The sequence below is a fragment of the Varanus komodoensis genome, unplaced genomic scaffold (genome assembly GCF_004798865.1).
Source record: "Varanus komodoensis strain SLA01 unplaced genomic scaffold, ASM479886v1 scaffold26, whole genome shotgun sequence".
Classification (NCBI taxonomy): domain Eukaryota; kingdom Metazoa; phylum Chordata; class Lepidosauria; order Squamata; family Varanidae; genus Varanus; species Varanus komodoensis.
Genome location: NW_025335684.1, coordinates 4,857,588 through 4,869,324, shown reverse-complemented (window position 1 = coordinate 4,869,324; position 11,737 = coordinate 4,857,588). Strand labels below are relative to the sequence as shown.

Sequence of the window (11,737 nt, the reverse complement as noted above, 5' to 3'; positions counted from 1 at the left end):
CTGGTAGGGAGGGGGTGTGGCCTGGTAGGGAGGGGATGTGGCCAAGGAAGGGGGTGTGGCCCTCCCTAGAACCCTACTGGAACATATTTGCTCCTCAAAAATGAAGCTGACCCTTCTGTTGTGAACAAGCCAAAACAATCCAAATACGCTCATCAGCGTGCAGCCATCAAAAAGCCATGTATTGATTTGATGTGTATGCTGCCTTCTAGCCCAAGCTCTTTGGTGAGGTTCAGGAAGAAGCCCCGAAACAGCCACATGGTGACACCTTCCTATTCTTGCTCAAGAAGAGATTTCTTACTTCTTAGGAGCATGGGGACCCAGCGGAGTGGCTGCCAGCTGTCACTCCAGTGCATGTCCTCCTTGCACATGTCCAAAAACAGCGGTAGCTTTGGACTGAGACAAGACTCTAGCTGGGCTTGGGGTCACGAAGGCACCGGTCTTTCCCCGCTGACAAACACATCCACCTCCTCTGTGTGGCCACTGCTGTCTGTTTATCCTTTCGGCCTTCTCAGAGCTCAACTCCGGCCTTCTCTCTTTTCAGCCATCACACATGACCTCTTCCGGCGCGATGTTCTACAGGTCGCCTTCGGCCATGTCCCCGCCGTCGAAGAACAGGTTCAAGCGGCAAAGCCGGATCTTTTCTCAGGTCCTGTATCGGACGCTGAGCTACAAGGACCGCAGGTCGGTGGCCACCTACCCGACAGAGGGCAAGGAGGACCCCTCGGAGCTGTCCACGCAGGTCTCGGCGCCCGGGGTGCTCAAGGTGTTTGGCTGCCACATCTGTGCGGGCACTCACTACAAGAGCGTCCTGGCGACGGCCAGCTCTAGCGCCCAGGAGCTGGTGAAAGAAGCGCTTGAGCGCTACGGGCTCAGCAAGCTGAACGCCGGACACTACGTCCTGTGCGACGTCATCGGGAAGTTTGTGGGTTCAGAGAAGCAATGGCAGACGGAGGGGCTGCGCGTCCTCCGGGACAACGAGAAACCGCTCCTGATCCAGGATCTTTGGAAGCCTCGGGAGGGCTTCTCCAGGCGTTTCGAGCTCTGGAGGCGATCAGAAGTGGAGGAGCTGGCCTCCAAGGAGAAAGACACCGTCACGGCAGGTGAGGCACCATCTTCCGTCCGTCCATCATTCCGTCCTTCCATCCTTCCTTCCTGGTCAACCCTGTGCCAGGCTTCCTGATACGGGGGGCTGCACCTGGGGTGGGAGGCACACCTTGTTCACTCCTGGTCTACAATCACACCTCCTTCTCCAGGGACTGGAATACCTGCCACTCTCTTAGAGTTCAGCACAGCAGATACAAAAGAGGAAGGGGAGGGAACTGAAGGTGGGAATGAAGGAGAGAAGAAAGGGTAGTAAGGCACCTGGAGGAACTTATCTCAAGGCTGCCTTTTCCAGGTGTTCAGGAAGACCTGGAGAACCAGCCGGAAGTGCTGGGAGGGGACACTGGAGAGGAGCCAGAGAGCCTGACCTGATCCTTCACCGCATGATGCAGAGTTGAGGGTTGGCCTACGGCGAGGAGGCATGCCGCCTGCAGGATGCGGCCAGAAGGGTAGGGGCCAGGGTGACTCAGAAGGAGAGTTCTCAGAAATAGCTTCTAGTTTGGGATCACCAAACCACTCTGCGCATGCTCAGAAAGCCTTTCTGCACTGGCCATCGTTTGCTGGGCGTATATTAAAAAAGATGCTTTTGCCAATGGTTTTGGAAGAGCAAAGGGGGGAACGGAGCTCCTACAGGGACTAGACTGGGAAAGGCTCATGCGGCATCACTGCTGGTAGCTTGGAGTGCGAGTGGGAGGGAGGGGCAGCTACTGGTAGCTTTCTTGGAGGGGGGCGATTTCCAATTCCACTTTTGCACCTTGGTTCTTCGGGGTAGGGTGGATCTGAAGCATGTTTCTCCTCTATCCGCTACCTGAATTTTGAGCTGCCAGTGCTCTGCATCAAAGGACAATAACAATGATCTGCAGTATGGAAGACACACCGCCCAAAGGCCCAGCAAAGCCAGAAATAAAGCCAGCTTTATTGCTGCATGTTATGGGTGCAGGCTGCCCTTGCTCAAGCTCTTGGTGTGTTTACTTGTTAGATTTATATACCACCTTTTTCTTACTCAAAGCAGCTTCCATTGTTCTCCTCGTCCTGCTCTCAGTCTTATCCCCACAACAAAAACCCTGTGAGGTAGGCTGGGCTGAGAGCCGGTGACTGGCCCAGTCGCCCTGGCTGAGCGAGGACTCGAACCCAGGTCGCCCGAGTCCCAGACCTGCGCTCTTAACCACCACACTGCACTGGCTTGTTCTCTTTCTCTTTATGGGAAAAGCTCTATCAAGATTGGAGGTTAGAGCTGAGAATAGGCTCAGAGTTGGAACAGGACGGTTGGTAAAGCAAGGGTGGGGAACCTGCATCCAGGAGCCCAGTCAAGCCCTCCTGAGCCCCACAAATTCTCCGGGCCTCTCCTCCTTTCCTGGATTGTTTGGGGGGCTTTCCTCCCATCCCGTAAGGGCAAAATGTCTCTCCTGTGGCATAGTCGCTTGTAGCAAAGAGCTTTAAGTTCCAGTATGGAAGCATTTTGGGGCCCACGCTTTGGATGCAGCCCATGAATCTCTGAGATGAAACTCGATCCTCATCTCACAAGAGCTGCACAGTGAAGATTGCCGTTGGGTTGGAGAAATTTGCCCATTTGCAGCCTGTCACTTCTGCATGTTGTCGATTGTTTCCTTCTCCGCTTTTCCACATCCCTCTGTCTTCCTTTTTAAAGGGAGAAAAGCCCAGATTTTAAAGCACATTTTCTCTGAAGCAGCACATTTGCAAACATTGTGGTTTTACATATGCATTTTAAGCGGATTTTCTTTCCGTGTTTGCATTTTTAAACATGTATTGATCCTTTTGTTTTTAAGCCAAGAACTGCATCAGGAGTTTCAGATGCAGGAAAGCTGGTAGGCTACTAATTTGTAAACTGGACTTTATTTTGGGATGCATGGATCAAGTTGATTTGAATGCACATAACCTAATTTATGAAACTAATTCTACAGTGGGGCTCTACTTTGTCCTTGGCAGAGCCCATATTTTCAAATGTTTTTCTCCCTCCACGATCACACACACCACTGATGGTTCAGCCTCCAAATAAACCTTGACCTCATCAGCAAAAAAAATCACCTGCTCATTCTTTCCACTCAACACCTTCTGCCAGTGTTGCCACTTAGATCATAAAGGCTATCGACAGACTTTCAGGAAACAACCCTGAACAAGCGCGACTCCCCTCTGCTTTTATTTCTTCAGCGGCTTTTGCCTATGTGGCCAAATTCCCCTTCTGCATGATGAGTTTTGCTTCTGCTGGAATGGAACCTGGCCCATGTTGGTCTTGGGTCTAGCACGCGGTGCAAGAAAGACCCATGTCTGTTTCACGTTAGCGGATCACGGGAATTGGATAGTTATTTGGTTGCGAGAAAAGACGTGCCGGAGATCGGAAAGGCCTGGGTGCCAGAGCCTCTCTGTGTTCAAGGGAACCGGAGCGGCTTCCTGCCCAGTGAGGAAGGAGGACGATGATGTTCGTCCATCGTTTTCGATGAGGACCTTGACATCTAACGGATTGTGAGTTGTCCACGGTGTGTCCGCAGGTGGCTGATAAGGCCAATACGGGCACGGAGTGGTGTCTTTCTTTGGAGCAGACCTGTGTAGGTTTGCTCTGTCTTAGTCGCTGCTCTAAAGTTCGGGAGAAACTGTCCCAGGAGAAAGACCTCTGTGATCTGATGAGGCCAGGACTTGGGGCTTTGGGTTCAAATCCTCACTCATCCCCTTGTCCAACCACCGTCTTGCATCTGTTGCAAAGTTAAAACTTAAGCAGCCAAAAAAACAGGGGTGCAGAACTGCTTGCAGTCCGAGGGCCACGTTCTGTTCCGCGGGCCACATCTTGATGGTGGGCGGAGCTAAATGAAAAAGGGGAGGGGCCAAGGCTAAAGGAATAAGGATCAAGGATACCAGTGTGTTTAGCTTAAAGCTGTTCCTGCCAGTAATTAAACCTTGCATGAGGCATTTTGACCTTTTCGAATGGGCAGGGAGGGAGGTACGAAAGATGGGCAACCACCAGGCCATCAGTGTTGTGGGGAAAGGGAGTGTCCAGGGAGAAGGGGTAGCCATTTGAGGAACTTGGTGGGCTGGACTTCTCCTTGGACCAACTGGATTTGTCCCTCAAGGCCTCTGCTCAGCACCACTGCGATGTGAAACCTGAGGGGGAAGGAACAGATACAAACGTGGATGAAGCATTCCTGCAGCTGTGGAATGTGCTGGGTGTCTGGAAGAGTCTTGGGGTGTGCTTGGGAGGTTACTCACATGTTGTAGGTTACTCGCAAGAAGCCCAGGAATGCTGGGAACTTTTCATCCAGTGTGGAACTGCTCACTGTCAGATTGGACTACCTTGCAGGGTGGCTGCTGTGAGGATAAAGCAGGTGAGAAGAGCCATGTAAGCGGCCCTGAAAGAGGGAGAAAGGGGATTTTAACTTAATGCAAGAATACTAACAATGCCAGGGGTCCTGTTACCTTCTAATAGTCACCCTAGCTCAGCTGCCAGCGGAGGAACCGTTTTGGCCGAAGGGCCAAAGGAGAGCAAAACTTTCACAGCGGCTCGGAGGGTTCTTTTCTAGGAAGCTAATTTCTGCTTTGATGCCTGGATGAGTTCTTCTTATCCTTTCTCTGGGCTTTGCAAGCTGGAGGGATGGAGGGTGGCAGAAGGGGGCAGGCGGGGGCAGGAAGAGAGGGTGCTAATTTGCTGAGGAGGAGGATGGCTGCCGGAGCAGCAAGGACTCCGAGGAAGCTCTCCAAAGGGTCACAGATGGAGCAAGACCCTTGGCTGAAGGGCAGCGACCTCTGGAGAGAGGCCTGACAAGTAGGCTTAACCTGCGGAAGATTTTGCAAGGGCTTTTAAAGCCCTCCTTTCAGGCACTCTGTCCTTGCAAGGTGGCTATCAAGATTAGAAAACGCATGGTAATACGATTACAAAACGTAGCAGCAGCTATAGGGTGCTCGCTTGCTTGCTTTTTTCACGTATCCAGTGCAGGCTAGAATGAATGTGGCTTTGGAAGTGTTTGTTTTGTAATTTTAAATCTAGCACTGATGAGTCAAACCTGGCTAGGACATTAGTACATGGAAAAAGGACCCTGGGGTTTTAGGAGGCAGCCCTCTATCTGTTTAGACAAGAAGAAAGGCCAACATGCTTGCTGGGAGCCGGCAGACTTCTTTTCTATCTAAACATGTGCAGGATTTTGTCTGTACTTAAGCAAGCAAGCAAGCAAGTCCAGGTGGGCACCCCCTTTACTGCATTTCGAAGGAGTTTGGGGGGTGCTGGGAACTCCAGGACTTTTTCCTGTCTGAATAGGCATAGGATTGCAGAAGATGGATTGGAGCTAGCGGTGCAATGCAGTGGCAAAAGCAGCTGATGCAACTTTAGCTTGCGCGAGCAGCAGCAGCAGCAGCAGCAAAATGCCATGGGAAAGAGTCGTGTGGCTCTATTCTTCATTAAAGGATTGTCTTGCAGAACTGTGTCAAATTCTGGAGGACGTTTCAAGGAGGATGTTGACATTCTGGAGCAGGTCCAGAATGGTGAGGGGTCTGGAAATGAGGAATGGTTCAGATCACTGGCTTCCTACAGGGAGTGATTAAAGGAGCTGGCAGGGTTTAGCCTGGAGATAAGGGGACAGAGAGACATGACTGTGGTCTTCCAAGATCTGAAAGCTGTCAGGCATGTTGCTTCAGAGGGCGAGACTAGAACTGCTGTTTGGAGGTTGCAAAGATGCAGATCTGGGGTGAATGTAAAGCAAAGCATCCTAAATGTAAGGGCTGTTCAGGAAGTGGAATAAAGCTGCCTTGTGAGGTGATGGGTTCTCCCTTGCTGAAAATATTTAAGGCGAGGCTCTGCTGGGGCAGCTGTGGTTGCAGAGTGCGAGCCTGCAGGTGGTCTAGATGATCTCCAGGGTCAGGCCTGCAGGTGGTCTAGATGATCTCCAGGGTCCCTTCCCACTCTGTGATTCTCTTCTCCCAGGGAATGGGATTCCCGAGGTGTGGGGCCACTGCTGAGAAGGCTCTGACCTTAGTACCCATCAGCCTAACAGGTTTTAGTACCCAGTGACTAGAGCCCCTGATGCTGATCTCAGTCTTGGCGAGGCACACACAGAATTTGCAACATCCCCAAGATGAATTTGTGATGTACCCAGTCCAAGGAAAATTCTTCCACTAATACGGAAGCTCTCAAGGCCTGCTACAGCACTGTAGCGAACTAATTCTTGATGATGAAACCTTCATTGCAGGGTTGAAGGAGTCAAGGTTTAGCAAAGACATGGGCTGTTTGCTGAGCGTCCTTTGCCCTGGGTCTGTCTGTCTGTCTGTACTCCCTCAGGCGCAGAAGGGAGGGCAGTAAGCAGCAGATGTTCCAAATTTGATATCAGTGATGCATCACACGAACTTATGACTGCAGGCAGGACCGGTTTTGAGCAGCTGTCAGGCAGGCAGCCTGGTGCTTTTTAGTTAGTGACAGCCCCTTGCCAGCCACCAGCTCAGAACGACTTCCCAGCTAAAAATGGCGGGGCATTGACTTGGTGCATATGCTGCCGACGATCTGATTTTGAGAGTGGCTCCCCATTGTAAGATTTCAGGGGCCAAGCTTCTAATGATGGAGGCAACCCCAGACGAAGCATGACACCCATTCTGTTTTGACATTTTATGGCTTTCAGCGGATGCTCGGGTCTTTGTGTCCTCAGGTGCTAACAGAAATTCTGCATGAAGGTAGTTCCAATTTTTTCAAGAAGAGCAGCGTCTTGAATGCAAAATAAGCAAACATTTCTCTGTATTTTGCATGTTTTTGGCAGATGTTACTGTTGGATAGAATGTATTCTAGAAGTGAAGACTGCCAGATGTTGGGGACTTCCAGAAGCTCCTTCCAGCATGGCCAGTGGTTAGGGATGCTGGGAGTTGGAGTCCAATGCTTCCGGAGATCTATTTTCTGCCTAACTTGTTCTGCTTCCTGACAACCGCAGACCACAAAGGACCACAGTGTAATTTATTGAATTTGGGATAGAGAATTGATTATTCTGACTATCAGAACATCTGCATCCTACATTTTAAACAAGAGATATTTAAGGAGGGTCACCTAAATATAATAGAGATGGTGATGCTTAGTTTCTTCCTCTCTCTTATCTTGCTCTCTCGCGCCTCTTTGTCAGACTTCTGATGGTGGGGCAGGAGTAGTTGGGAAGACAGAGGGAATTGCCTTGGAAGGGAAGCAGAGTTCTCTGGCAAATTCAGGAAGAAAGAGGCAGCAGTTCTTGTGAGAGCAAAAGTAATCCTCAAGCAAAATGGCAAACAGATGCACAAGCCTGAAATTCATTTGTCAGGCAGCAGAAAGACATCCAGAGTAGCCTCTCGACTATGGAGAGCCCTTTGAAGGTCCTCTGCAAAAGTACAGCCTCTGTTTGCCACTTCAGCATGAACAGAGAGGGAATGGAGCGTCTTTGGGTCAGTTTTGGTGCCACCATCAAAAAGGCCCTGTCTTGGGTAAGCCTCCAGTGTCCTGCTGGCATTGGTGGACGGAGGCTCACAGACGAGTAAGAGGAGGTCCTTCAGAAGGAGAGGAACAGAGCCCTGCATGCTGTCCCTGGTCAGAACCATTGTCCTGACCAAGATCCCCAATATCTCCAAAAGCAGCTGCTGTGGAACATTTGTCCGGGTGGGGCTGAGATGGCTGAACCTGGGGAACGCGTCCTTACTGCTGAACTGAAAGGTGTACCTTTCAAAGCCTGAAAAAGGATTGCAACAGTCGAGTTATTTCACAGTGTTCTGCTTCTTTCCTAAACTTCTCCAACCATCCCCCTCCGCCGAGGCTAGTTGGATGCAGAACGTCATGTGGATGAGAAATGTCAAGCGCCGCTCCCCTGAAATGTGTGAATGAGGCGTGTGGGTAGAACAGGGTGTGTGCGCATGTGTGAAGATTGCAGGAGGAATTGTATTTCTGATGGACTCCCGCTGGATTTCTAAGAAGGGCTGCTTTCCTAGATTTTGCAAATTGCAGCATAAAGTCATACAATTGAGGCTGAAAGTCGTGCTGTTGAGGCGGGGGAGCAGGGAGCTAGTATAATTCTGCCACAGGGGATGCGTGAGGAATCTGGTTTGGGGTTCAGCACCTGGCAGAATGGCCTGGATTGGTCCCCTGAATTCTGGTCTTGCAACCCAGAGCCAGTGCTGGTTCACTTGGGTGTTAGTTCAGCCCACACGTGTCTTTGAAAGTGGGATGTTATTCATTATTTTCCTATCCTTTTTGTTCAACATTGAATGCAGACAAATTGCAGCTGAGCTTCACAGAAAACAAATATGCACACTGTGGCCTTTGCCAGAAACGAGAGCTGCAAAACACCCCCAACTTGACCTGTTTTCTCCTCTCAGGTAGTCAAGGTGCGGAGCGTCCACCAAGCGCAAGCAGAGCCAGTTCCTCAGTGTGGCCCACCCTTACCAGCCACACAGGCTGCATTTGTCTGTCCGTCCATCCGTCCACAAACATGGACAACATACATGCAGAAAGATCTCTATTCATCTGTATCCATGATTCAGAAAATGCAAGTTGGTCGCCCTCCACAGAGCGGTGCTAGGAGGAGTACCACTTCCCATGAGCCACATCTGGTTTTCAGGCTGAAATGTGGCCATTTGCCCTAAAAGGGCAGCTGTAGGTAGCTTAACTCAGAAACAACTCAGAAGCTTCCTCCCTAGGAAGCATTTTTCGGGATTTCTGCCTTAATCCTTTTTTCTTGCATCTTCTGATGCAGGATGAATGGAACCTTTATGGGTCTACACATATTTTGAACTTTGACTCCGATGAACCCTAGCAGGTATAGCCGATGGTCAGGAAAGCTGGCCGTTGAAGTTCCAAACCTCTGGAGGCAGATTAGGTAAAGAAAGACTCAGTGAAGCTCACCTGCTGATCTTCACAGGGGAGTAAGGATTTGAACCCGGGTCTTCCAAGTCCTGCCTGGGCACTCTAACCACTACAGATCGCTGCTCCACACACTGCACTTTTCTGGGGATGCCAGTAACACATTGTCAGTTCCTTACGTTTCCGAATATTTCTGAATATTTCTCAGACTGAAGGACAAACAAATCCCATCTTGGCTATGAAAGCTGCAGATCGGCCTTCACAAAGTGCAGAAACCCGAAGCACAACAGATTAGAAGAACATTTGGTTGTGCAGCTCAGGCAGAATTCTTTGGTATGGTAGATGTGTTTTACACACACATTCGCACACAGAGAGTGGGTGTGCAAACACCAAATCTACAGGAGGATGGGAGAGAAATTGGTGCCAAAAAGAGGTATAGAAGGCGTTTGTTATGTTCCGGAAAAGTTCTGTGTTTATTTTTCCAGCATGGGGAGGGGAGTTTTCACAGCGCCTGAAACTGGAGTTCTATCTACTGTAAAAATTCTGTGCACTGTTTTCCTTTATGTTCCCCAACTTGGTTTTTGGTAGGTAAAGTCAATACAGAAGCTTCCTTTCCTGCAGATAAGGAAAACTAAATGCTCACAGTTTCTCTAGCAGGAAAGCCTAAAAGCAAACCCTGAACAAGGTTTTTAACTGCCCCCTTAGCATTTCCTTTTCTTGGTCTGTTATCATGGGAAAGGCAGAAGCATATTTCAAGATTTGGACTGAAGATCGAAACTGGGCCCTTTCACCAGCAAAGGGGTAGAGAGAAGGGAGGGCACGGTCTCCGGGCTACTAAAGATTCAAACTTCTCTTTCCCCTTTGGTGGATATCGATTGCAGATGGCTTTTCCTTTTTCATATGCATTGTGGGGTTTTTTTTAATGAGATTGTTCCAAATTTATCTACAAGTCGCTTTGAATGTATTTGTAAAGCAAAGTGGGGAAGCAAGAGTTAAACAAAGAAGGCCAGTTCTGGAATAAGGAAGACTTAAGGCCAGTGGGTTGGGATGAGGATGGTGATGATGATACGATTCCTGCCTCTTGGGATCCCCAGAGCAACGTAGCAACGTCCGTTGTGGGAGTGTAGAGTTGCACTTGCACCTGGCGGAAGTGTGCAGATGAACTCGCGTATTGCTTGTAACAGCTTTAATGACGTGTTTGGTGGAAACCACAACGAGAGCTCGGCTTGAGGAGAAGGGCTCAGCCCCCGAGAGTCTGTGGAAAGTACCAAAAGTTCCAGGGCTCTGGCCCACCAGCCGAGGGAGAAAACGCAGAAGTTTGCATGTGCGAATTTACATCAGCATTTGCTGAAGCCTCTGTCTCTAGAGAGATGCTCCTATTGGTGAGACCAGATGCGTGGGCAGGAGAGGAGGGCATCTGATTTCCGAAAACGTCTCAAGCAGAAAGATTCAGGTGTGGCAGCAGGAAGCAGAAAGGCAACTCGTCCAGCCGGACCGGGGCCCCAGCTGCTCTTGCTTCTTGGTTTCCTTCTCACAGCGGGTACTGCTTGCCTCCTCAAGGGGCAGAGAGCCAGCGAGCCAGGGGGCTGGTCCTCCTCCTCACCTCCACCTGGGCCGGAGCAGCAAGCGGCTTGCGGAGGTGAAGAAGCACTGCGATGGGGGGGCTCCTCCCCGTGGGCCCCTGCTGGGGGTGGGCCTTCTGTCAGCGGCCCAGCCACGCCTGCCGGGGAGCCAGCCCTGAGAAATGGGGATACAAAGTGGCCCCAGGCCCGCTGGCTCTCCCGGTTTCCTGAATCACCAGCCCCCAGAATCGGAATCGGTACTTTGCAGCCTGTACCTCCTCGGCCAGGCCTCGCTCCTCCGGCTTGCCAGAAATAACTTGGCAGCTGCGTCGACCATTCATGCAGAAGCCGCTCCTCTCGCCCTGCTCAGCACTTTCTCCTTGCGGGCTGACAGGCTCTCTGTTTGGGGCTGCTGGCGTTGCCTCAGCAAGATGCTCGTTCCTATTCCAGTCTCGTGTGAGCAGTGGGATGCTTCTCTCTCTCTCTCTCTCTCTCTCACTTGCTCCTCCTCCTCCTCATCATCATCGCTCCCCTGCACTTACACCCTGTGTTCTTACCCTGGCCTTCCACTTGCAAAGAGCCCAGGGCCCGTTAAGAGTCTTTCCTCCTCTCTATTTTACCCTCACAACAACAACCCTGTGAGGTAGGTCAGGCTGAGAGTCCAAGCCAAGCCAAAAGTCACCCAGTGAGTGTCATGGCTGTCTGGGGACTCGAACCCAGATCACCCAAGTCCCAGCCCAGCCCTCTAACCACTCTGCAACATGGTCCTTTGGTGGCTGTTCTCAACAGACAGAGGTCATGCAAGGAATCCATGTTAGGGGCTCCCATTTTAGTTGGAAGCAGTCGTGTTCGTGTGGCGTGGAGCACTGAAGGAGGTGTTTCACCTTCCAAGTTGAGTTCTTTTTTTCAAAGCTGTGAGGTTGGCTTACTGGCCAGGTGTCCTATTTTAAGGATGACAGTCCTCTGCTAGAAAGGCCACCTGGAAGGGCTGTCCATTCCAATCCCAGTTTGAGGAGAACAGTTGTCTGTAGCTTCAGGCGACGGCATTTCTGCTCCCGGCAAGATCCCTTTTTCCTAAATGCGCACTACGCCATTATATTAACATATGCAAATCGTATGCATGCATGTGTTCTCTTTGGGTCTCCTTCGTGGGGGCTGATTGCCTCTTCTCCCTGCCCCCACCCCATGTGGCTAATAGGAAGGGGTTGCGGGAGCGCGGTGGCATTTTAGATTTGGAAAACTGTGCAGGAAAATGGTATAAACCAACCCTCCA

The 11,737-nt window shown here is 50.7% G+C and overlaps 1 protein-coding gene across 5 annotated transcripts in view; it reads left to right on the top strand.

Moving 5' to 3' along the window:
- The first annotated feature begins 473 nt into the window (after positions 1-473).
- The window catches only part of RADIL (Rap associating with DIL domain), a 43,375-nt gene continuing 32,111 nt past the window's right edge, over positions 474-11,737 (top strand). For 2 of the 5 annotated variants that reach the window (XM_044433563.1, XM_044433561.1), the window contains exon 1: positions 474-1,100. In XM_044433563.1, the coding sequence (XP_044289498.1) occupies positions 551-1,100 (550 nt within the window). In that variant the 5' untranslated portion in view covers positions 474-550. Of the gene's footprint in view, positions 1,101-3,269; positions 10,542-11,737 lie in introns of those variants that run through there. The other 3 variants (XM_044433565.1, XM_044433566.1, XM_044433562.1) reach the window with 3 other exon arrangements.